Source organism: Mirounga leonina, unplaced genomic scaffold (assembly GCF_011800145.1).
Source record: "Mirounga leonina isolate KUSES-001 unplaced genomic scaffold, KU_Mleo_1.0 Mir_129, whole genome shotgun sequence".
NCBI classification, from domain to species: Eukaryota; Metazoa; Chordata; class Mammalia; order Carnivora; family Phocidae; genus Mirounga; species Mirounga leonina.
In genome coordinates this window covers 37,918,860-37,945,191 of record NW_023270323.1, presented here as the reverse complement: position 1 = coordinate 37,945,191, position 26,332 = coordinate 37,918,860, and the positions used below count along the sequence as shown (strand labels likewise).

The 26,332-nt window shown below is 44.0% G+C and overlaps 1 protein-coding gene and 1 long non-coding RNA gene across 2 annotated transcripts; both read left to right on the top strand.

Moving 5' to 3' along the window:
- The first annotated feature begins 686 nt into the window (after window positions 1-686).
- SRD5A3 (steroid 5 alpha-reductase 3) lies at window positions 687-16,051 on the top strand. Its single transcript, XM_035004960.1, has 5 exons — window positions 687-999; window positions 7,626-7,768; window positions 9,843-10,040; window positions 13,685-13,819; window positions 14,922-16,051. Exons 1-5 carry the CDS (start codon window positions 779-781, stop codon window positions 15,179-15,181), a joined length of 957 nt encoding a protein of 318 aa, XP_034860851.1. The 5' UTR covers window positions 687-778; the 3' UTR covers window positions 15,182-16,051.
- A 2,094-nt stretch (window positions 16,052-18,145) lies between these two features.
- LOC118010517 lies at window positions 18,146-21,431 on the top strand. Its single transcript, XR_004679214.1, has 2 exons — window positions 18,146-18,704; window positions 19,224-21,431. It is a non-coding gene; the product is annotated as an uncharacterized LOC118010517 (long non-coding RNA).
- The last annotated feature ends 4,901 nt before the right edge of the window (window positions 21,432-26,332 follow it).

Below are 26,332 nucleotides of genomic sequence, written 5' to 3'. Positions count from 1 at the left end.
AAATGTTTAACATTGATGAGTCAATTAATAGCATTGTTACCACCTAGAGTTAAAAACTGCCTCTAGGGAGTGGAACTCTAAGGAAAGGAATGCTGTTTTTTAAATACAATCTTTACCACTTTCACTTTTGGGTTATTTGCAATTGCCTTGATGATTTTCTAATTCACAGGTTTAAATTATACATATTCCCGACATCCTAATACAACTACTCATTTTTGTGTATGACTTGCCTTCTTCATCAATATATACATGTATCTGTATTAGTATGATTGTCTGCAGTCACAGACAACTTATTGTCTGACTAATTATAGTCAACTTACTTTCACTTAACCTACTGTTTCAACTATCATAGACGGCGTTCCGTTCCGTGTTTCTACAGTCTTCGTCATTACCATGTTAATGTCTGCACGATATTACAACCTGTCACAGTAACATAATTTAACTAAATACCCTAAAGTGAACCATTCAGGGTTGTTTCCATTTTTCCATTGAAAATAATGCAGCAATCAGGTTGTTTGTTCTTTGAGTCATATGGTTGAATCACACTGCGGGGTTCCGCCTACAGGTCCCTGAGTCAGGTTAGGGACTGAGGACGACCAACGCGCGCCAGCGTCACCCCGCCCCCGGGGCGGGTCCTGGGCGGGGCCGCGTACGTCCCCGTCCCGCGTTGCGTTACCGACGTCCCGCCCACCTGAGCCTGGCGTGCGGCGCGCGGACAGCCGCTGCAGCGCCGGCGGATGGTTCGGGCCCCGGGAGCGCGAAGTCCGGCGCCTCGCCGATGGCTCTCTGGGCTGTTGCCGAGCTCTGGGCGCTGAACCCGCTGCGCGCTCTGTGGCTCACGCTGACCGCCGCCTTCCTGCTGACCCTGCTGCTGCAGCTAGTGCCGCCCGGCCTGCTCCCGGGCTGCGCGCTTTTCCAGGACCTGATCCGCTATGGGAAAACCAAGCGTGAGGGGCCGTCGCGCCCGGCCGCCTGCCGGGTCTTTGATGTCCCCAAGAGGTAACCGCGCCCCGGCTCGAGCCCGGCAAGCCGAGGCGCGGAGAGCCCGGGGCGCCGGCTCGGGCAGCCGGCAGGGGGCAGCAGAGGCGGGGCGCGGGGCCGGCGCGGCCCGGGCCCGGGAGGCCCTGACGGGTCTCCCGGGCGCGGCGCTGCGTCGGCGGGGCGGCCGGGCACTGCCGCGTCCGTGTCGTGGCCCAGGGGCTGGAATACCCCGAGGGCCCGCGGACACCGAGGATGCTGAGCCGCGCGTGAACGTGAACTTGTGGCCGCACGGAGTCTTTCCCTCGGGGAAAGTGGCAGCGCTTCCGAATGTAGGCCTGGTCCCCAGGCGTCAGGTTAAAGCCTTTTGGTCCCAAATTCTCCTTTTTCCCCCTCCCCTGCACTCTAGGGCTCATAATCTAACTTGAGGTCACCCGCTTGCAGACATGAAGGCAGGCCGGCCCTTCGCTCCTCTGTTTTCCCATTTGTCTCTCCGACCCTCGAAGTCAGAACGAGGGGCGAGCCGCTGGTCACCGGGTCGCCACCTCCTTCGTCTGCACCGACCCTCCTAACTAGCACCTTGGCAGGTACCCCTGGAGAAAGTGGCCCAAGAGTGCACATTTTTGGCAGGCCTGACCCCGAAGCTTTGACTTTCAACAGGTTTCATAACCAAGTTCAATGAAAGATTAAATCGTTAGGGCTTAAGTAGGATTCTTTCAGAAATTGTAAAGACTTGTTATAGTTTGCTTTTGTTTGGGGGTTTTTATTTTTTTACTTTGAATTCAGAACATAGCTGGGAAGAGTCAGCCAAACACTTCTAGAGGGTAGGAAAATAGCAGTGGCTTTTCTGTGTTTAAGGTGCATCTAAAGTTGACATTTAGAAAGGAACCTGGAGGAACGTGGTGAGGTTTCAAATGTATTAAAAAACACCACGGTTATCGCTTGAACCTCAGAGACCGTGAGTGTCCCAGGTCCACAGACAAGAATGCGGCTGAGTGTAACTTGGCTTCTGAAACGTGGAAACCCGCCCCCCCAACACTTTTGTCTGTTGGAGAAAGATTCATCAGGTGTTAACCCTGAGAAGGAAGAACTAGGTCATTCACAGGAAGAGGAAAGGGAATGAGGCCCTGGGAAGAGGTAGAAGTATTTAGGACAAATTAGTCAAACCCCCTATTTATTAGAGGCTCTTTTTAAGCAAAAATTATCCATCCTATTTTTAATCAAGTTTGATTGCAATACGTCCTTTTTCTGCTTTATAGCAATGGCATTCTCAGATTATCTTTTAATGTTATAAAGTGAAGAAAAAATATTTCTTACTGTGAATTCTAACAATTTGTTTTCTGAATTTTGAAAAAGGTATTGGTGTCCCTAGATTAAAGGACACATTTCAAATCATTCCCTGCACTCAGCCGATTCTCTGGCTCCCATTCCCCAGCTGTTAGTGCTTAAGCACGTGATTATATGACAGCTAAGACACAGATTTGGTACCTTTCCTTTATTCATTACTACTTTTTGGGCTTGTTGTAATTTCTCCCATAATTTACACCTTTTTCTTCTTCCAGAATTCTAGATTAGGACCTCCCATGATGCCCAAGTGATGTTGTTTTGTTTTTTTCTAAATTTAGACCATTTCTTTTAGTATTGGAAGAAGATACAGCAGGTCCAGGCCAAGAAAGAAAAACAAATATGCTTAGATACTATATTTAAATATTTTTCCTTGTGCAAAATCCAATCGTACTCTTAAAAGTGAAAATAAGCCTGTAATTTTTACACATAGAGGCAGCTGTAAATCACATTTCTGCATCTAAAATGGTGCTTAAGTAATTTTGTTTGGAGTTGTTTTTTTCTAAGGAGGCAGGAATAAAACCTTAAATCAGCTCATGGCATGTTCCATTCCATTACCGCTGCTGGGTAAGGTTTTTTCCTAAATTAAGGTGATGGTACTTTTCTTATTTTCCTTTTGGCTCATAGATTATTGATTTCCTAGAAAATCTGAATAAATAGGTGATGTCCAACATGAGTCACAATGCTCTTGACTTGTGTAATGTGTATAGAAGTACTTCTGCTTCTGGATTTCAAAATGGTATCAAAGCATTGCAATTGAATTGAGTTCTGGAAGCAAAGAGCCATCCAGACTTTTCTCCAGGGGTTCAGCAGTCCTAAGCAGGGGTCCAGAGGACCTATGGACAGAATTCAGGGCAAACCTGGATTAGAAAAAATTACATCTTCATTTCACTAACCTCTAGCCAAAATTCAGCATTTTCTTAATGATAAATGTAATCAACGAACCACAGTAGAATTAGCAATACTTGCAATATTGTGACAGGTTTTTTTTTTTTTAATGTCACATTAAAAATATTGAAGAGACATCAAAACATTTTCATCACTACAAGAATAAATCCCTAGATCTTGTTATTTGATGCAGTAATTAAGCACATATATTACTATATCACAAATTTCTTTTTTTAGTAGTTGTGTTACCTATATTTCAATATAATTGGTTTCCTTGGTAATCCCTATGTCCTTTATGATTGAAGTAACATTTTGAGAAGTGGCCAGTAGCCTTCACCAGACTGCCAATGGAGTCCATGGAAGAAAAATGTTAAGAACCCTTGCTCTAGACTATAAACTGGCCATAAGTTTACATTTGTCTTGTTTTTTTACCATATCCCTGGTTCAGTGCCTGACAAATAATAAAGTCCTTGATCACTGTGTTTTGAATTAATTTTAAGAGAAAGAGGGTTTAGGTTTAGTTGGTTTGTTGATTAACTTAACTGCTTAACCAGTGTTTATATAGAGTACTTAGGTGCCAAGAGCTTTTGTTCTTATAAGACAGGCAGTAAATATGTAAACAGATCTTACAAAACAAGATGATTTTGGGTGGTACTAAGTGCTTCGGAGGAAATCCAGCAGGATTACTTGATCATGAGCAAAATGGGGTGGCCGTGACAGTGACAGTGACAACACTGGAGAGGACCAGCAGGGAGGGGTGAGGCCATGGTGGAGATGGGATTTTATTCTGTGTGTATGGAAAGCCATTGATGGCTTTAGGATGGGGAAGGAGGCATGGCATGATGAGATTCATGTTTTGTAAAGATGACTAGCCACTGTGTGGAGAAGACTGAATAAGAGGCTGTTATGATGGTCCAGGCAAAGGCAGTGGTATGGCTTAGAGTGCTCCCATAATAACACCTCCCTGTCATAGAGGTGGTGATGATATTAAAGCACCTAGCACAGGCCAGGCACCTAGTCAGAACTCAGAAAACATTAGTTCACTTCCTTGGTTAGCCCCATAACTCCCCTAATGAGGCCTTGGCTCCATTCCAGCTATCAGCAAATATGTATTATTAGATCCTGCCTCCTGGCTCAAAATCATCCAGTGGCTTCCAACTCACAGAAAGAGCCCACAGACCCTGTGTGGTTTTGTTCCCAGCACCTCATTGACTGTGTGTCCTATAGTTAGCCCCCCATGTGGTGCCAGTCCAGTTTTATAGGCCTCTCTGCTAGTCTTCTTTCCCACCTCAGGGCCTTTGCACTGCCTGTTCCCTCTATCTGGAAAGCTCTTCCCCCATATAGCCACATACATGGTTTATGTCCTTACTTCTATAATTTTACTCAAATATTACCTTCTCAATGAGGTATTGCCTATCCACCCTGTTTAAAAGTATAATTCTACCACCCCCCCATATTTCTTCTTCTCTTCCTGGCTTTCGTTTTCTCAGGAACAGTTATCGCCTGCTGGCATGCTATAAATTTTACTTTTATGTGTGAGTGTGAGTGTAAGTGCCATGAGGGCTGGAATTATCTGTTGTTTTCTGTATCCCTAGAACAGTCCCTAACTTCTAATTAGCACTGAAATACTTATTAAAGGAGTGCTTGTTTGGTGCCAAGTCCTGTGTTTCCATAAGGATCACCTTATCCCTCTTCCCACAGGCTTGGGAAACAGTGCTACAATTAAGCAAAGTGCCAAGGGAGGAAAAAGAGGGAGAATGTCTAAAACAAAAAGAGTGGAGTTCTTAGATCTGTTGTTTGAGGCTAAAGCTGGGTCTTTTTAAAAAGCAAGAGATTTATAGAGTAGAAGATGTTTCTCACAGAGGGAAATCAGGCAAGCCAAACAAGAGACAGAATGTACAGAATGTAGGAATAAGAACCGCAGTTTGCCTGTGAATCAGAAACAGCAGGGCACAAGGAGGGCATAGCAAAATGTGGCTTAGCAGCTTATACCAAACCCATTTGGGTGACTGGTTGACTTTAAGCTTGGTATAAATTGGCGCGTGTAACATAGAGACAGAAAAGTCCAGGTTCAGGCAGGTCTAGGTTGCGTGAATTAGAAGTGCCACGGCGTAGGGACATCTGGGTGGCTGTTGGTTAAGTGTCCGAATATTGTTCTCAGCTCAGGTCTTGGTCTTGGGGTCGTGAGTTCAAGCCTTGTGTTGGGCTCCATGCTGGGCTTTAAAAAAAAAAAGGTTTTTTTTTTTTAATTTAAAAAGGAAGTACTGCAGTGTGATTTTAATTTCAGAGTCATCCAGGCTGAGTCTGGAGCTAAATGCTGCCACTTACTGTGCGACCTTGGATACGTAACTTAACATCTGAGCCTTCGTTTTCTCATCTGCCCCGTGAAGATAACCAAGTAAACTTTACAGGATTGCTTCTGCCTACTTACCGGAGGGATTTCTTTTTAACTTTAAAAAGAGTGAAATGAACGAGCAATGCTCTGTGTATGTGTGTGTCTGGTAAAATATACATGACATAACACCTAACATTTAATCCTCTTCAGGTGTACAGTTCATTAGTGTTGAATACATTCACGTTGTTGTGCAGCCATCGCCACTATCCATTTCCAGAACTTTTCCATTAGCCAGAAGGATTTTAAAACAGAAGCTATTTAAGTCACTCTTTACAAATGGCCCCCCCATCACCCTGAATAAAAGCCAGTGTCCTTGTCACACAATTATCCTTTATTGTTCCTCAGAGCCTTTGTGGTTGTCATTACCTCTGCCTAGAAAATTCTTTCCACTAGAAGTTCACTGGGATTATTCATTCTAGCCGAATATCCACTTCTGGAGAGACCATCCTTGACTACGCATCCAAATGGCCTCCCCTCTGCACCCCTTCTGTCCCCCTAACCCAATATTAGGCTAGGTAACTATAGGCTCATTTGTTGACCATATGCTGAAAGGTAAACATCAAGGCAGAGACCTGGTCTGTTTGCTCCATGCTGAGTTCCCAGATCCTAGAACACTGCCCAGCACGTTCTAAGCTCTCAAATATTTGTGAAGAAAGGAAGTAGGTGGAGTGGCTGGCCCAGAAGATGCTTTCCAAAAGTCGGCCCCTCCCCTTTGCGTGGAAGCCTTCAAAGCAACGTCCTGCTGACATTCTGTTCTGCTCCTGCAGCTCGCACCATACCTGGGCTCAGTTCTAGGAAGTGTGTCTTAAGAAAGACCCTGGAAGGCAACCAAAAACCAGTGGCCAGGTGGGGGAGGGAGCATTGGAAGTGACACAGGTGAACTTTTGAGGAAACTAAGCTCTTAAGCCCGGAGAAGATCGCAATCAGGAACAACAGGCTCGCTCAGCAAGGGCAGATCTAGTGATAGAATTTGTAACAGTAGTTGGAAGAATTAAGTGGGTTGCTCTGGAATGATCAGATTAGATCAGTATTTGTCAGACTGGGTTGTGGGCATCGTCTGGGGAGGGGAGGGGTAAACTAAATTCTGATACAAACATCTGGATCATCTGGAGAAGAATCCCTGAGCTCGATTTACTTTGTTGTGACGAGGAAGAAGCTTAATACAAAGTGATGTGTTGAAGACCAGGGAGGACTCCCTGCAGAGTCAGAAAGATTTTGAATTGATTTAAATAAAGAAAACTAGGAGAAGGATAGGTAAAGGGACCTCAAAAGAACCTGTGTTAGGCCTTTGTGCCGTAGTAGGTGATTTCATTTCAGTAAACCAGCATCCTCTTTCACATTAAAGTAACCTTGCTAATTTCAACGTCCATTGGCTCTGGTTTTATTTGGATTTTGTTTATAACTGTTGATTGCAAAATAGGCACTGTACTTGATGAGAGGTGTAACCATCAGGCGTTGATCCCTCGTTTTATGAGTTAAAATTTGTCATGTTATTATAAAAGTAATTTAGGTCAACACAATTTAGGAAGACACTGAATCAGAAGACCTTTAAGGTTTCTGGCAGCCCTGAGAGCTTGTGGTTTTGCAAATCTTGTGTAACAGTTGGATGGCTATTGCAGCAACATTGCTCAGGATTTAGAAATCTTTCACACATTTGGCTTCTGTTGGCACAATCTAGGTTCTCTTTGCCAGGGTCTGGTGCCCCCTCTGTTGGAACGTGAGCCAATCCTGTTACCCAGAGATAAGAGAGATTGCTAACTGACCCTCTATCCACGTTTAACAAGATCAATCACGTTCTTGTTAACCTCCGGAGGCCTCTTTTTCCTGAGTTAACAGGTCCCATCATCTGAAAGGATATTTGTAAAAATCTGAACGCCTGCAGGGTTCAGGTTCTATAAAAAAAACAAAACTATACTTTGGGAAAGGGGGAAAGAGGCTCTGGAGCCTCAAAGTAGTCTTCCTGCATAATGCTTTCAAGTGGACCTCCCTTTATGATTGCTTAACTGGTTTAACCTTGCAGGTATTTTTCTCACTTCTACATCATCTCAGTGCTGTGGAATGGCTTCCTGCTTTGGCACCTTACTCAGTCTCTGTTCCTGGGAGTGCCTTTTCCAAATTGGCTTCATGGTCTGCTCAGAATTCTCGGGGCTGCCCAGTTCCAAGGTATGACTCCACTGGCTAGTTAACCGTTTCGTCCTGTTCCTGCCTTTCCTGCCTGCAGGGAGCTGTTCCTGGTATTTCACAGCCACCCCCAGGCTCCTCCTCTGTGGGCCCAGGAAGTGGAGGGTGAGGGCAAAAAAAGAGTTCTGCATGGTTCCTAGCCCGGTGGCCACTGGGATGTCTCCATGTCCCTCACTGAGATCCCAGCAGACCGCGAGTCAGCTCTTCCATCCCTGCCTTCCCAGCAAGTGCTATGCTGTGTACGAGACTGGCTGTTCTCCCTCTGATATTTTTAGTCCTATCGATAAATTTATACAGAAGTCTTTACGCTTCAGTGGAAGAGCTCTTAGGATCCGTCAGGGTTGCCTTGAAACATTTGTCATTTCTCTAGTTGAACCAAAATAATGTCTCAGAACCCCAGAAATATAATAGAAAATTACTCTTGATCACCAGTTAAAAATGTTTGTTATACTGTAAGCGTTAGTTGTATAATAAAATTGACTCTAACTAGTTGTTGACCACATGATTATAAAATAGCCTTTAAATTCACCTCACTCTACCTCGCATAAAGGATATATGGAACAATTTTAGAAATCAGGAATTGAAGGTGAAAACCGGAAGGTGGCCTCAATGTCAAGGGAGAAGGTGAGGGCAGAATTAGAAACAGGCTGTACTGGTGCTGTCTCTGTCCTTTGTTCCAGCAGCCAAACCACTGGCTCCAAGGGAGCAATCCTTTTCTGGATAACCAGAGGAACTCGCAGAAGATGACAGCCAGAGGGAAGACCTATGCAGATCCTATTTGGGAGGGGTGGAGACCTCAGCAGATCCATTTTCACCCATTAAAACTTCATCTCTCCCTTTGTGTACTGTGGGGCTAGCTGGGGTTCTGGAATTTGGAAGGTTGGTTGTGAGGAGTTTTATTCGTATATTTGTTTTAACCCTTTCCTCAAGAGTTAAAACTAGGATTTACTGTATTTAAAATAGAAAAAGAGCCAAAGCTATTCTGTACTGCTACAAGTCTGGATAGGGCTTACCCTTGTTGGGGGGGGAGGGGGAGGCAGTGCCTGGAGCAGAGACAAAGGAGTGCTGGTTGTGTTCTGTTTCTTCATCTGGGTGCTGAGTATATGGGTGGAATAGGATGGTTTAGTTTGTAAAAATTTGTTAAACTGTATCCTTATTATATTCTTATGATGTGTGTGTGTATGTGTGTGTGTATGTGCGACGTTCATTTAAAAAACATTTGGTGTTGGGGCACCTGGGGGGCTCAGTCATTAAGTGTCTGCCTTTGGCTCAGGTCATGATCCCAGGGTCCTGGGATCGAGCCCCGCATCGGGCTCCCTGCTCCACGGGAAGCCTGCTTCTCTCTCTCCCTCTGCCACTCCCCCTGCTTGTATTCCCTCTCTCGCTGTGTCTCTCTCTGTCAAAATAATAAATAAAAATCTATTTTAAAAAAACAAAAACAAACATTTGGTGTTATGTCATCTTAAAAACGAGCATTTCTTCCAAATTTTTTTGGCAGAAGGGTGAGAGGCAGGTAGAAAGACAGATCTCAAGGCTCATGGTCCCCTGAAAGTATAATTTTCTTTTTGTTGTTGTTGTTTTTTTGAATATGGAGAGAAATGCATAATTCCCTCTGTCTCTGTTCCTGTCCCCTTTTCTGCCTGTCCGGGTACCTGTGTCTCGTCTCCCCTGACCCAGGGATCCCACCAGGTGGGGTTGTTAGAGGTCATCGGGCATTCTTCCTGACCATCTGCCTCTGGCTGTTAGTGCCAGGAACCAGAGATCCACAGACATCAGGTTCTGAGTGCACCGACTCCTTCATAGTGACATTCATGTAACCAGAAGGCTTTCACATGACGAAGGAGAGTCCAGAGACCTGAGTTTGTCACTAGTCAAATTCCTTACCTTCACTTGGCCCCCTTCCTCCTGACTAAAAAAGTGTTAGGCTAGATGATTTTTAGGGCCCTCTCCTAGCTCTATTCTTATTTAATACTCTGTCGAACAGCAGGAAAACAATATATAACTTTGCATTAATCCCAGAAAGAGAGATGCTAACATGTTGCATTCTGAATTATAGGGGGTGAGCTGGCGCTGTCGGCATTCTTAGTATTAGTATTTCTGTGGCTACACAGCTTGCGGAGGCTCTTCGAATGCTTCTATGTCAGTGTCTTCTCCAATGCTGTGATTCACGTCGTGCAGTACTGTTTTGGACTTGTCTACTATGTCCTCACTGGCCTAACTGTGCTGAGCCAAGTGCCCATGGACGGCAGGAATGGTGAGTGGTCCCTGGGGTCTGGTCGCCGAGTCACTGGGCAAAGCACTCCACCGAGCCTGGCGGAAGTGTGAAAGTAGACCTGCCCAGCCCACTTCGCATTTGAAGAGTTTGAACTCTGCTGGCCATTAGAAAAAGTCAACATGCTCAAGGGTATATACAGTAACTATTACAAAATTGCTCAAACCTGAAAGACACCAACATAAGCACTAACGCCCGTGGTAAAGATAGTAAAAGTCCCCGGTGTTCAGGAGGCTTGGTGTAAGGACGATGAATTGGGATGTGGCTCTCCCTTGGTGGGATTGAAGTCCGTGAACTCATGCAGAGTTAACTCTGGAAAGAAAGAGGGAGCATGGTCAAGAGTTGGACAGGCAGCAGGGGAACACCCAAGAACAGGAGAAAGGGTCAGCAAAGACAGTTGCTCCAGCAAAGGCTCAGTCTCCCTGGGGTGTGTGTGTGGGAGGGGAAGGGTGATGCAGGATTAAATCTCAGAAACCCCGAGGAGGAAGGGGTGGCCTGGGCCAGCAGTGAACAGTTGTGATTGGAAGAGGGAGTAGAGAGCCATTTTGTTGCCATTTAGTTCTTAGGATGATTCCGATTATAACAAAGCTTTTCTTCAAGGGAGGCAGCCTGAGGGGAGAGGACAAAAGAGTACTGTGGTTAGTCAGAATTGTGTCTGAACATTTCTGAGCTCCCACTAGCCAGGAAGAGGGAAGCAAAATCATGACCTTTGTTTATGAGGAGGAAATGAAGTGTGTTTTGGGGAGGGTGGGGGGGAAGGGAGGCTGGAGATCTAACACATAGGACTATCATTTTTGTAAAAACAATGCGTGCTTATTACACAGAACTCAAGTCATTTGGGGTGACTGACATTAGGAGACTAACTTCACCCTGGACCTTCAGTGTCCATCTGCCCAGACACTGTAGGGCAGACCACTCGTGACTGTTTTCTCTCAGTCCAAGTCTTCGTGTTTCCTATCCATCCGTGTAAATAGAGACCAAAGTCTAGATGTTTCCCATACTCGCTGAGTGAGCTTTCTCCTCAGGTTTGATTTCAGCATCAGAATAGCCCCTTGAATGTCCTCTCTCTGTTGCTATGGTACAACCCAAGGCCTCTATGGCTTGAGGAATGACTTTAGAGTATGATTTAGTAATGATCTTTCTTAATTCATGAATTATTTATTGGCTCCAACCACTGAGCTAGCATCTCTCCATCTGATTCCACTGAATTTAATCAAGTCAACGTTTCCTCCCTGAGCTTTCTGCTGTGGCATTCATGTGCAGCCCATATCAAGGTTTGAACTGTTATTTGTGGTGAGCAGTACTAGAATTTCCACCCGAAGAAGCTTTCCAGAACACGCGGCTAACCCACTAGCTTTCAGTGTGTTGGCCTCTGTTGGCATTACATTATCTCTTCCGGAGCTTCGTCTGCTAGCTCGACCCCAGCTTCTGCCCTCCCTCCCATATAAAGAGTCAAGAAAAGGCAGCTGAGACACCCACAAAAATCACTTTCTAGACACTCCTTTCTGAAGCTGTCTTCTGTTTCACCTACTTGTCTTTCAAGAGGTCATATGCAGGCATTTGGGACAATATGGGTAGAACTGGTTTCAGGAATTCGTTGAGAGAACACACTGTGGCATTTGCCAGCTGCGGAGTCTGATAGGAATAGCCTGGGCTTGGGAGTCGGGGGGCCTGAGTCTGAATTCCAGCTTACTTAACCACCCTGAACCTCAGAACCTCAGAACCATGTGTAATCAGGGACGCATCCCGATTTCAGAGGGTTCTTGTGAAAAGGAAGAGAAAGAATGTCTGTAAGCTGCCCAGACCTTCTCGTCTCCTGGTCTTCAAAGTCTAGAGGGTCTTCCTCCAGCCAGTCTCCATTACACTGTTGTATTTTATTTTCTCCAGAGTGCCCTCTCTACCTGAACTTGTCTTGGTTATCTATTTGCCGACTAGTTTCTGTCTGTCCCTTGCCACTGGAACGTGGGGTCCTGAGGACTGAGATCTTGCCTTACTTACTCACTGCTTTATCCCTTGTGCCAGATTTAGGCTCAGTAGACACTCAGTCAGTAATTAATGAATAAACAAAGAGTTAAAAACTACACAGATTGGACTCTCAGCCTTCTACCTGCCTCCCTTTTCCTGCATTATAATTCCAACTTACTCTTAGGAATCTTTCCCTCATAGGTACTTTCTCTGATTCAGAGTAGGTGACTTGGCAGCGATGGGAACTCTCCAACACTTGCTTCAGTTTTTAATCCTAAAATGACTTGCTCTTATAATGATTTGATGTATAATGACTGCTCTTATGACTTGCTCCAATTTAAAACTATTTTTCATATTTTGTTTATTTTTAACCTGTAAGAATATAACCTTTTCATTAAATGGCTAAGTCTAATAAACATTAAGAGTCTATAGTAAACTGTTTATATAGGGCAAGTTTTTAAACGAAATTAACACAGGTAGACATTGGTGGACTCTCATTAGTCATTAGCTGTCATCACCTGAGTCCTACCTCCAGGTGCCCATACGGAATCGCATGATTCTTGGTTCTCTTACCTGAATCAACTCTGTAGGGGCGGTCTCTGGGCTCCAGACCCTCAGGCTCTTCCCCACAGTCAATCCGCAGTCAATGGACAGCTTTGTTTCTTCAGTCAAGTTCCTAACTAGCCTGACTGCTTCCTGCTGATCATAAGGAAGTCCTTAATTTGCTTTTCTGATGCCAGTCCTCGGAAGACCTGCGTTCTTCCTGTCTTCTTGGTAGCTGGAGAAGAAAGAGGAAGATGATACTTTGAGTGTTTCTACTTCTGAACTAAATCTAACATGGTTCTCTACTCAGAAAGGGATACCGTTTGTGTTTTCATCTTGTAGTTTATGTTTTTTCTCTTTTGAGAAGCCCCACCGCGAGCCTTTACCTCCAGGGGCTTTCTTCATTGGCTGGAGCCAGTCAAGTCAGTGTTCTGGATGCAAGGTCTCCCCTGAATGGCTTAGGGTGGCGGCTCAGGGTGAGATTCGTTTGAAAGTGTTTTCCTGGGGCGCCTGGGTGGCTCAGTTGTTAAGCGACTGCCTTCAGCTCAGGTCATGATCCCAGGGTCCTGGGATCAAGCCCCGCATCAGGCTCCCTGCTCGGCGGGAAGCCTGCTTCTCCCTCTCCCACTCCCCCTGCTTGTGTTCCCTCTCTCGCTGTGTCTCTCTCTGTCAAATAAATAAATAAAACCTTAAAAAAAAAAAAAAAGAAAGAAAGTGTTTTCCTGACAGTGGACTGTAAGAAAGAAGACATAAAACTGGGCTTAGAAATAGAAATGCAAAGCGGCCTCACCGCCCAAGGGTGCATCACAAGAGAAGGAGACAGAGTTGACCTCTGTGCTTGAAGCATTTGAAGCGGGAGCAGGAGAATGTGTCCATGTGGCACTCTCTGTCAGGGGCCACTGAAGCTGCCCCTGGCTGAGGAGCATACCCCTTCACCCACAGGACAGTGCTCTCCCCTCCGGACTTGGTAAATTATGTCAGGATAATTTTCTAGTCATGAGGAACAGAATAAGTGGATAATTGTGTTCTGCTAACTGTATGATTCTACTAACTGTATCATGCCCTGAGCCTCTGAAATTTTGCAGGCTTGCTAATAAGCTACTTCTTTTTTTCTGTAGTCTATGTGATAGGGAAAAATCTCTTGATGCAAGCTCGGTGGTTCCATATCCTCGGAATGCTGATGTTTATCTGGTCGTCTGTCCATCAGTACAAGTGCCATGTCATTCTCGGCAATCTCAGGAAAACTAAAGCAGGTGAGAGGCCTTTCGGAGCCACTGCATGTAGAGTTTAACCCTCAGAAGTTAGTTGTCCCTCTTCCTTTATTTTTTTCCCCTCCTGCCCTAAATTAATTGACTCCTCTATCAAATGCTCATTTTTGACAAGACACCTCTCTGGGTCTTGCTCTTCCCCTTTGTAAAATGATAGCATTATGCTCAAAGATTTCCCCGGCCCCATCTAGCCCTGACACTCTGTGACTATTCCGTGCCCACATCTGGGGGCCTGCACGGCAGATACGTGCCTAACCAGCACGTGAGCGTTCATATCACTGTGCTGAGTTAGCGTCATTCTAGCCACGGCAAAAAAAAAAAAAAAAAGCCTTGACTTTTTAGTTAGCTTGTGTTGACTTATCACAGGTACAGTTTTTATTAGGTTTTTAGAAATATTAAAAATGGAATAATACTATTCAACATTTATCAAGTACTTATTCTGTGCTGGGCCCTGTTCCCGGTGCTTTACATATAGCCTCACAGTGCTTACTTGAGGTGGGGACAATCTTATCCTCCCTTTACAAATGAGGAAACTGAGGCACAGAGATGGTAAGCAACTTTTCTAAAGTTCCACAGCATGTAAGTGGTAGAGTCAGGATTTGAACTCACACAGTCTGACTCTGCAGTCTGAGCTCTCAATGACTAGCTTGGAGGCCTGGTAGAGAAACAGGCTTTGCTCTGTGCTTATTTTCAGTTGATAGTGTAACCTAAGCATGTAACTTTTTAATACATAGTAGGTTGACAATGGAAGTGTGACAGGAAGTGGGTTTGCACACAGGTCGGCAATCCTCTTTTTATTTTTATTTATTTATTTTTTTTAAGATTTTATTTATTTGAGAGAGAATGAGAGAGAGCACATGAGAGGGGGAGGGTCAGAGGGAGAAGCAGACTCCCTGCCGAGCAGGGAGCCCGATGCGGGACTCGATCCAGGGACTCCAGGATCATGACCTGAGCCGAAGGCAGTCGCTTAACCAACTGAGCCACCCAGGTGCCCGGCAACCCTCTTTTTAAATGACTTGGGGCCTGAGGTGGTAAACTCTCTTTCCACAACTTCATTTGTTCAGGAAGTCTTCTGTGTCTGTTTCAGGAGTGGTCATTCACTGTAACCACCGAATCCCTTTTGGAGACTGGTTTGAATACGTTTCTTCCCCAAACTACTTAGCAGAGCTGATGATCTACATTTCCATGGCTGTCACCTTTGGATTCCACAACTTAACTTGGTGGCTAGTGGTGACATATGTTTTCTTCAGCCAGGCCCTGTCTGCTTTCCTCAGCCACAAATTCTATAGAAGCAAATTTGTCTCCTATCCAAAGCATAGGAAAGCTTTCCTACCGTTCCTGTTTTAAGATAACCTCAGTCATCAAGCATGCAAACCAGGTGACAGGTTCAGTTCCTCAGGACAACAAAGTCTAGGGACCAAAGCACGGTTTCTGCAGAACTGTTTGAAACTCTGTGTTCCGTTTTTACACCCAAAAGTCTTCACTGAATGAGCAAAGCAAGACCCCTCAAGAAACTGAATCTTCAAAAAAGAAATCCTTCTGGCAGGCCTGGGAGTACTGTGTCTGCCTTCCGAGATGCTTTATAAAACCAACCAACTGCTAACAAGTAGATGAGACTTCTCCAAGCTGCCTCACAAGCAAACTAACCAAGAATATATAAACGGCTTCACACATGCACGTACCTCCCCAGAGGAAGAGATGAGACCATCTGTGGCTTTTTGTCAGGGACAAATGAGCTGGACTACATAAAAAGCAATATAGTAGGTGCTCAGTAACTGTTGCATTTCAGTAAAAGCAGAAGAGCTTTTGAAAATAACAATATATAATTTCACACCAACAGATGTAGGGGAAAATGAGTTTGTTGGAGATAGTTTATTCTTTCACATACAGCTACAAAGATTTCCGGTTATGTAACCAGCAAGAGTGGTTTCCACTCAAATCATAGGAAACCTCTTTTATTTAAGACTTTTTTTGACATGTCTTTCAAGGAAGTACCTTAAAAGTAATCTGAAAGCATCTGAAAATAAAATATTTTTACATTTATGTGTAAAGAGCCTTCATGAATGGACTGACCTTCGCTGCAGATGGGCTAGTGCTATAGCCTCGTTCATACGGAGTTACTCCACTGGATTAAGGTTTGCCTGAGTTTAACTACTGAACTATTTTAATAAAGTGAATCTGGAGATTTTTAGGAATAAAGTTTACACTAAAACAGTTTATGTTCAAGAAAATAGCCATGATTAAATCAAAGGGAAATAAATGCATGGCTTAAAAGAAAAACAAGAACTTGAAAAGTAACACTACAACCTGAGCAACGCTGTAAAAACTGCACATTTGTGCAGCGTAAGATTTACTAGCTTAGTGACTGAGGTATTAACTTGATGGCTTTTGTGCAGGTGTCATAATCTACTAGCTACTGAAGTTTGGCACTAACAGGTACCTTGCTATGGGAGGAAGAACCTCATCATTAATCAGACGCATAATCAAATGCAGTCTAGGAACGTCCTCCCACCCTCATCCCTGGAGTAGTAAAACAAAGCTGTTAGACTGAGATTCTGCTTCATCTAAACTTTCAATATAGGCATATGAAAGCACATTCTAAAGTTTTTAATTCTGCTGTAACTTTTTCTCTCCCACCCATCAAATACTACTTCAATCATTTGCTCAGTCCATTCCAAAAATGACATTTATTTCATTTATCATTTAGGTGCGCCATCCTCAGGACCAGGACTCAGGAACAAAACTTTCCGCACGGGAAAATATAAAGCATATTGCAGTTTGGTCTTAATTTCCACACAAATGGCACGAATAATTTTTAATAACAAACTATTTGGGGGAAAAAATGTATTTTGCTTTAGCATGTCATTTCATACCTAGGTTAGTCTAGGAATTTGAATGATGTTCTGGAATTTCCTTGTACTTTTAAGTAAAATGATGATAGCCCCATGAAGAACCCTACCAGGGGTTGTTAGAAGGCATTCCCAGTTCCCAGTGTCCTCGTCTCAAGCCCACCATCCCCTACTGTCCCCTACTGTCCGTCACCCCCGCTTCCATGTCTTTTACTTTCCCCTCTCCCTTCCTTGCCCAAACACTGCATTTCCAGGTGAGGGCTAAAGAGGAAGTAGCGATGTCCTCAAAGGGGTTCAGAACAAAGTAGCGTGGTCTTGGATGAAAGCTTAACCGTGGAGAACATTTGAGAATTGTGCCATGCTTGTGAGATCACAACCGACATTGCTCTGTGAGGTAGTGAAAATGCTCTGTGCGCCCGAATGGAGAGTGCGGGCAAAGCCGTCCGTGGAGAAGCCAGAAATAGGTTGGGGGTGGACACTCTTGATCTTCCTGCCGCCCTAGTCGCAGAACCTCAACCTGTCATTCTGTTGCTACTAAGTTAGGGGAAATGACACCCGACTACTTCCCAACGGCATTCCCTGGACTAACTACCGATTGTAAAAGTGTGCTGAAAATAGCCTTTGTTTTTGTTAAGTCTCCAAGTTGTAGCTCATCCTCTATACTAACATTTGCTGTCGGTGAGTGTGGATCATTTTGTCTCCACAGGGACGTGTCCTGTGTTATGTTTTTAATATAATGAGTGATTATTGCTAGAATTCCTACCAAGAAAGAGGGGGCCTTTGCAGATATTTTTATATGATACTTAATAGTTTAAGGAGACTAAATTTTTGTGTAACTACCTGATAATTCAAGGACATTGATAAGTAATGTACCTCAAAGTGAACCAATATTTGAAAGAAGATCTTAAAATAGCAAATGAGCAAGTAGAAATTTTTTACACCTGCCTAAAGCAATTTCTGCCCCCTCTTTCACGTTGCTTATCAGGGGAAAAAAATCTTTTAACTGGTTTTATAAATTACCTATATTAGTCTAACCCTCTAAGATTTTTCTAATAAATGGACAAGAAACAGGGAAGCTGGCAGTGACCCACAAATAATTCATGCTACACATACTTCATCATGTTTCTCAAATACCAGTGATCTAGAAAGCCAGGTATTGATTTTAGGGAAAGCAAAATTTAATTATCCAAGTAAAAACTGAATGATAAAGAGCTACTCTATGCACATGATTGAGAAAGTTTTGTATTGAGTCTCTTCCTTGAAAAAGATTCTTGGGGAGCCTGGCTGGCTCAGTCGGTTGAGTGTCTGCCTCCAGCTCAGGTCATGATCCCAGGGTCCTGGGATCCAGCCTCCAAATCGGGCTCCCTGCTCAGTGGGGAGCTTCTCCCTCTCCCTCTGCCCCTCCCCCATGCTTGTGTGTGTGCTCTCTCTCCGTCAACTAAATCAATAAAACATTGGAAGGAAGGAAGAAAAGGAAGGAAAAGATTCTCAACTCTTGAAGCATGTAGAGGACAAAAGAACACAAGGCATTTCTCAGCAGAAAGACAAACCTGCCTCCTGAGTCTAGCCCTCTGGTAAAACTTCATAGCATTGTACAGTTTTTATCAGGGCTCCTTGGCCTATACAACACCTTTCTGGGAATTAGAAAAGATAGCACTCAGAACATCCCCATAGTAGCAGAGCATGAACCGTTGTGGGCACAAAAGGCTGCTGGTGATGGGACCACCGCCCAGTGAGCAGAGCTCAGGCTGGATCTCAGCCCCACTCACACTTTGTGCCTGCCGTCCTTTGTGCAGTGTTCCAACCGCACAACCTTCCATAGCCTAGAGACTAGGTTCACTGTGCTGCCTATCTCTGCAGATTCTATTCACTCTTGGGAAAAAAAAAAACAAAACTACTTGATTTCATGGAATCATCTCATTGAGAAAGAAGAATAAAACTAGGAGAAGGTGGAATTAAGCAGTCCATGCAAAACATCTGTGTTCTTCCACTAACAAAAAGGGGAATCTGGTGGACAGCAGGTGAGTGACCCTCAGTCGAATGTCGGTTTGGGTGCTAGAATTCCAGCCCCAAAGAGAGAAAATATTTTGCTTCCTTTCTCACTACCAACTCCTGTCTTTCCAGCTCATTGTTCTAGGACTGCAACCCCAACAGTCTTGCCACCCTATTGGGACCTCCAGTCTATTGGTCTCATGGCATTTTTATTGTCCTTCGCCCATAAGTCTTCTCTAATCTCCTTAGCCTGCTTGAGTTCCAGGAAATCGCTATCATCATTCCTTCGTATATATCTTCAACTCTTGCCTCTTACATTGCCTCTTGCTTCTGATTCAGCAAAACCACACCCTGGTTAGATTCAGCTCTTCCCCTGGGTGTGTGTGCCCACACAACTGAACAGTGGCTGGAGAAATCCAATCCATAGACAACTCACTTCAAATTCATGACCACTAACCTCAAGTGGTCTTGCATGCTGCAGTCACAATAAAATTCTCTAGTCCGTTCCCTCTCCCACTCTGCTGACAATGTTGCATCTCTGTCCCCAGGAAATGAAGCTACTGGAAGAGAACCCCCCCCACAGGTTACCACCACCTCCTCCACCCACCTAAGACATCTGTTCCTCCATACGCTACTTTCCCTCGTTACTATTATTGAAGGATACTTTTTTTTAAATGTAAAATCATGATTCTCATACAAATATAAAATGAACATGTGCCAACAATTTTACTTAACTCATTAAGTAAGGAAGGAACCAGTAATGTTAGAACCAGTTTAAAGAGTTCCTAAAAGACACATATGTGGATAACGAGGCATGCCAAAATGAATGTAATAGATGCAAATTAATTGCTGAATAGTTGCAAAACTAGCGTCTCCAGCACGGGAGGGAAAGCAATTGTGCCCCCATCAGACCAAATCCATTTGTATGTCTATGAAATTATTTGCATTCCTATCAATTGTCTATGAGTTGTAAAACAGCTCAAAGACTAGGGGTAGAGAACCCAAAGTGTGCTAGAAAGGACACCAGTATTATTTTTTGCTCACTTTGAAGTCATTACAATTTTTTCCTTAAACTATAAACAATCTCTCTGGATTTCTTCCCAAAGCTAGGTCCTCTCCTTGAGCACTAGATTCTACCCAAGGAGAATGCTTAGCCATTCTCCCCCTACATCATCACATGTTTACCCTTTCCTCAACATTTCTAGAAGTGGACAAATAAATACCTTTTTAAAACTTTCTAACCCCATCTCCGGTCTCAGGACCTTAAATACTGTTTATATGCTGCCAACTCCTGTGTTTATATATCTGGCCTAAACATCACTGCTGCACTCTAGGCTCATATACCCAGTTGTCTACTTAACATCTCTATTTGATGTATAGTAGCTCAAGTTGTGACATGACTAAAAGTTTCTGATTTTCCATCCCCCCACACCTGATCCACCTACAGTCTTAGTACTTTCTACTTTCTCAAACCAAAAATGATGGCATCTTCCTTGACTCTCCTCCTTCTTTCACACTCCACAAACTGATCCGTGGTTCTACCTTCAGAATCCATCCAGAATCCATCCCTGATATCATAACTCTACTCACTACCATCTTTTTTTTTTTTTTTTCTACTCACTACCATCTTGATCTGAGCTGCCATCATTCCTTGCCCAACTTACAGCAACAGACTCCCAGTGGGTCTCCCTGCTTTCTCACTTATTCCTTACGGCTGATTTTCAACACAAGCCAGAGTGATCTTTCAAAAACCTGTATCAGATCATGTCCTACTCTCTCAAAACCTTGCAACAGCTCCTACTTTCTCTCAGATAATGGCCAAAGTTCCTATGATAACCTCCTAGCTCCCACACAACCTGGCTCCCAGTCACGTCTCTTACCTCATCTCCTACTTGTGCCCTCATCCACTCCTCCCACACAGTGGCCTCCTTGCCCTTCCATATCCAGGTCAGTCCTGTTCCTCTGGTAGGCCTTTGCACTGGCTGTACCTTCTGCCTGGAATGCTTTTCCCCTAGATAGCTGCCACATGGCTAACTCCTTTACATCCTTCAAGTCACTGTATTTGTTATCTATTGCTGTGTAACAACATACTCCAAATTTTAGCAGCTTAAAACAGCAAACATCTGAGAGTTTCCGTGCATCGGGATTTCAGGTGCAACTGAGCTGGGTGCCTGTACCCCAAGGATTCACTGCAGTCAAGGTGGCACCGGGGCTGAGATCCCATCCGTAAGCTCCCCCGAGGCAGGACCCAACTTGCTCACCTGGTTGTTAGCAGGATTCAGTTCCTTGTGAGCTATTGAACTAAGGGCCAGGAGCCTCCCTTGGTTCCCTGCCACGCAGGTCTTGCCCAAGAGCAGCTCATAGCACGGTACCTAGGTCCCATCAGAGCAAGCAAGCCAGGGTGTGCAAGACGGGAGACACCATCTCTTTGTAACCTGATCTTGGACGTGACATCCCATTGCTCTTGTCATACTCTTCTTGTTTGTTGGAAGGCAGTCAGTCACTAGGTCCAGTCCACACTCAAAGGAAGGGGATTATACAAAGGCAGGATGATCAGGAGGTGTGGATAAGGGAGCCAGCCAAGAGCCTGTTTACCACAGTCACCTTCTCAATGAGGGTCACCCCCTTACTTAAAGTTGCAGCCTAGCCCTCTCATTTCCGTCCCCCTTTGCCCTTATGAGCATTAACAAACACTTACTGTTTTGAGCCACTTCATTTTGAGGTGGTTTGTTCTATAGCAATAGCTAACTGACGCACTCTCTTCTAAAAAAACACTACAAGGTGCTTTTTTACTTACGTTTATTATTTTATTGTCTGTCTCTCCTCATTGGAATGTAAAATGTTGTTTGGGGGTTTTCTGTTTTGTTTTGCTTGCAGATGCATCCCCAGCACCAGAAGTGTCTGGTACATAATAGACACTCAATAAATATTCATCTAGAGAATGCTTCTATTGTCACTGTTTTCTGCATAATCACGAATCTCCTGCCTTTATTTTGTTGCAGAATTGCAATAATACCTACCTTATGAACACTGAGCATCGTTTATATTCACATGTGTGAAAAGCAATGATCCAATTGTGCATTTATACCACCCAGAAACCAGTAAAAATTATGGTAAAGGGAATAAAATGAAGTTCAGTCAAAAGAAATGCTTAGGAATCCATAAATTGTTACAATCCCACCCACATATTTTTTTTAATCAGGTTTTATAAAAGAAATTCAGCATTTATGGGAAATTGGAATAAATACATTTATTCTTCAAAATATTATGATTAAACCCTGTTTAGTAGAGAGGAAAGTGATTACTCTTCAACTTGAAGCCTGTATCTTTAAATCTTGCTCCTCCCCCTATACTTTAAAAAAAAAAATCAGCAGTTTGAGATTTTTTTGTTTCTTGACCTCTAGACCTATTACTCTGTGGCCTGCTATAACTATGACCATGATTTTTTGACCTGTGTTTTAGATAAAATCTTTGAGATTTAAAGAAAAAATAACAAAACCCATGCCAGAGGAAGTATATAATTCAATAAATTGGAAAGAACTTAATCTGTTCCTCCGTAATACTCCTTCAGTTCTGAGCTTCTCTTCATGGCATGGCTTTCAAGCTCTGCTTTGAAGGCAGGGCAGGAGGGAAACAGAGGGTCTTCCATTCCCTGCCTATGACCTATTTCATTTTAAAGACCTTCATCTAGTCAAATAAATATTCCTCTAATCCACATGATTTTGACCTAATATCTTACTAATACTCACATCTTATTTTAGTGAAAGAGCATTGCCCTCACCCAATTTCCAACCAGCTCTCCGCCCTGGATAGCATCACCAAACTTCTTGCATTAACTTGACAATGGAGGGAGCTGGGCTTTAGAGGATGTCCCCTAATCTGGGGGAGGGGCTGAGGGGTTAGAGGTTGGAGTCTCAGTCCACATCAGGTTTAAATGGACCAGGCAATCATTTGGGGAGGAGAAGTGTTCTGGGTTGAAGAGTTGTTGGTGAGTTAAAGACCGATTCTTGTCTTGGGCTGTGAATGAACTCAAGGCCACTAGGATGTAAGCAGAAAGTAGGATAAACTCTCTCTCAGAATCAGGCCAAAAACAAAGAAGGTGTAGAAGACCCTTCAGAGCTGCTCAGGCCATTTGGGTGGATATTTGAGTGTGGAATGAGGCTGACCTTCAATGATGAAGCTATGACAAGATCAGAAATCTGTATTTTTGAGCCAGAATATGTCGATGTCTAGATTTGTTTTTGTCTTTTCTTTTCATTTTCATAATTTCATTAAACTAATGCTTCGTTTGTATCAGAGAATGTTCTATGGCCAGGCACTATTTTAGACCTTGGGAAATCAGGGAGCAAAACAGGTAGCATTCCTGCCCTGATGGAGCTTATGCTTTGGTTGAGGAATACAGATAATAAATATAATGAGTAGACAATTAGCAAATCCAAGATAAGTTCAGATAGTGATAAATACTATGAAAAAAATGAAAAAGCTTAAAAAAAAGAAGAAGGTGAGACAGAGTGACCAGAGGGAGGGGAGGGAGGGAGGGGTCGACCTACTTCAGACAGAAGGAAGTAGGCAGGAAGGTCTCCCCTGAGGAGGTGATATTTACCCTACGTGACCAAAAGATCTGAAGAAAGAGTGATCCAAGAAGAGTAACAAGTACTGGACAAAGGTCTTGAGGTGGAAACAGGCTTGGCATGTGAGGTAGAGAAAGCCAAGGGATGAAGTCACACAGAAGGCAGGGGTTATATGACACAGAACTTTAATTCAGAGAGAGGAACTTTGGACTTTATTCCAAGGGCATTTAGAAGCCATTAAATAACGGTAAGCAGGGGAATGAAATGACTTATTTTCATTTTGAAAGCTCACCTGGCTGCTGGTTAGATTACAGATTGGCAAGAACGGAAGTAGGGAGGCTATTACTTTAGAAGTCTCTTTTAAGAGTCCGGGTGAGACATAACACGTACTTGGGCCAAGGTGGTTACTTTGGACAAGGAGCTAGCAGGAGGTGAACAGACTCAGGATCTATTTTAGAGGCAGAGACAACAAAACTTGCTGATGGATTGGATGTGGGGTAGGAGGAAATTAGCGGAAGCTAACAAGAGGGTCCTGGTTCCATTTACTGAGATGGGAAGACGAGGAAAGGAACAGGTTTTTGGGTAGAAATCAAGAGACCTGTTTTGCTCATGCTTTGTTTGAAATGCCTGTGAAACACCCAGATGGAGAATGCAAGCAGATAGCTTGAGAAGGGAGGGTGAAGCAGGTCGTTGGCAGTCTTCCTGAATTGTCAGCCTGTTTGCGGAAATCTAGGAAAGTCAGAGAATGGGCCTGGAAGGGCATCTCCCTTTCCTCCCGACCAGAGGAGGTCCCCTACAAGGCCCACATCCCTATCATCTGAAGGGTTTGGCGTGCCTGTGGGTAACAGTACCCTTCATTTCAGATAGTGGAAGTGCGTCAAGAGTCGAGGAGGTCAAGCAAGTTGTAAATTGCTATTTGTCATTTACCTACACATCAATTTGCCAAGCGCCTTCTCTTTAATTTTGACTGATCTTCAGCTGACTCTTAGCATGAAGTTTTTGGTTTCTGCTTCTTTCTCATCACTCCCTGTTCTGGCTTCTCTAGCCAGTCTTTACTGTGTGGACTGTTTAAAGTAAAAAGCTTTAATCCCCCCCTTGATGATTTGGGAGTGCAGGAGAGCTCTCTAAGGGAGCCCAGGGAATAGCTTGGCTCTTCACTACTTCTGAAAAGTTGAGGAGGAAAACAAAGAGTGAGACAGGTGGTTAGGTTGGAAGGAGGGACTTCAGGCCTGGTAGAGGTGTGCTGGGCTAATACTGAATTCCAGAATCAAAAGCTGTCTCCATCCACTCCAAAGCAGCACTGGGCTCAGAGCAGACAGGCCAACCCCCACCACCACCCGCCCCGGTGGTGGGGAGGGAGCAGAGATTAATTCTCCCTGTGGGCTATATCTCCCCAGAGAAAAAAGGTGGCAGAGCTAAGCCCAGTATTCTAGGTTACTCTGGCTAAATTTACTTTATAACATCAGTGGTAAAATGGTTACATCTCTGAGAGAGCCAGGAAACAGTCCTCCCCATGGGAACTTGGAGTGGAGAGAGGGCATCTTCCTCTAACGAATAAGGGAAATGTTCACCATTAATAATTGGCTGGTTTTATATATTTCGATTTTCAGTAAGTAGGGCACAGTTAAATTCAACAAAGAGGTATCAAGCACAATTCTGCCACTTATTAGCTGTGTAATTTTGGGAAAGTTTCTTGACCTGAGTCTCAGATTTCTCACTTATAAAAATGAGGATACAGGTACCTACCTTGTAAGATCATTCATATAACATATTCAGCGCACTGCCTGGATCAGAACAAGCACTCAATAGTGACTTAGTACTACTACTATTACCGTAATTATGGCTACCACTATTAACCATGTTAGGAAAATCTGCTAGGTGCTAGGGATATAGAGATAAAAGACATAATCTTACCATCTAAAAGCTCAAGACTCAGTAAGGAGGTAGGAATCAAAAAAAATTAGAAGACAGTGTAACACATATTTGGTAGGGTTTCTTCACCAGAAAGATGCCTACCAGTGAGTGATATACTATAGTGAGACTCTATCTATATAGGCTGGGAGAAAAACAAAACTAAACTAAACTAAAAAACCATTTTGGAATTGTTGAGTCTCTCACATCCTTACTGGATAGGGAGTCAAGTAAGTAGCTCCAGTTGTTTACCAAGGAATGTATCAGGAAATCTGTGTTTAGACTTTTTTTTTTTAAAGGGAGATAGAACGATGATGGCTCTAAATCCTCAGAGTGGGGAAGCCAAGGTTCTGGTTAGCCCTCCAGATACTGCAAAGAACTCATTACTTTGAAATCTGACACCTGGGGCCTAAACTGGCAGAGCCTGAGGTCCATGGGATCAAGGTGGCACTGGGACGGGCTGGACGGGCCTTACTCAGGCTCAGATTCTGACACTGCACTGACCCGACTGGGCAGGTTCCCCATGGGGACAAGGCGTTGTCTGTTTACTTTGCTTTGCTTCTGTAAACAGCTTGGCTGCCCTACCCCTGAGCCACCCCGCATGCAGCAGCCAGTGCCTAGGCTTCTTGTAGCTGTAATCCATTAATCCTCAAGGCCTCATCTCACTGGGAATTTGGCCAGGAGCACTTCCTGTTAGAGAGTTCTAGAGTGTGGGTAGCCCACCCCAGAAAATAAGCCAAGCACCTTCCAGGAATCAGAGACACACGGCCAGTTTTGCCACATTTACCCTTCTGCCTCAGCCATTAGACTGAGTCGCTAGACTCCCTTTCAGGTACCTCTTAAGCACAGAAAATCCTGTATGCATAAAGGAGAAGGCGTTGGAGGTAGGATAGTTTGGACTTCTGGGATACACCTATGACTGGTTTGTGAGGTCTTGAGCATTTGCACTTTAGGGATGAACTGAGAGGTCCAACATTTGTACCCCAAACTGTGTAGGAGGCACCCTGGTTACTTATACACCAAGAGAAGCAGCTGTAAGAGGGGGTGTTGGAGGAAGACTTCTGAGAGGTCAGGCCTGAACAGGTTTTCGAAGTATGAGTAGGAGCTTGCAGTGATAGAACAGAGGAAGTTAATCACAGACAGGAAGAACAGCATGCACAAAAACTTTACTACCT

Coding starts and splice junctions, on each gene's coding strand:
- SRD5A3 (XM_035004960.1), top strand. CDS start 779: ATGGCTCTCTGGGCTGTTGCCGAGCTCTGGGCGCTGAACCCGCTGCGC. Junction 10,041..13,684: donor GCCCATGGACGGCAGGAATG/GTGAGTGGTCCC, acceptor TTTTTTCTGTAG/TCTATGTGATAGGGAAAAAT. Junction 13,820..14,921: donor TCTCAGGAAAACTAAAGCAG/GTGAGAGGCCTT, acceptor TGTCTGTTTCAG/GAGTGGTCATTCACTGTAAC.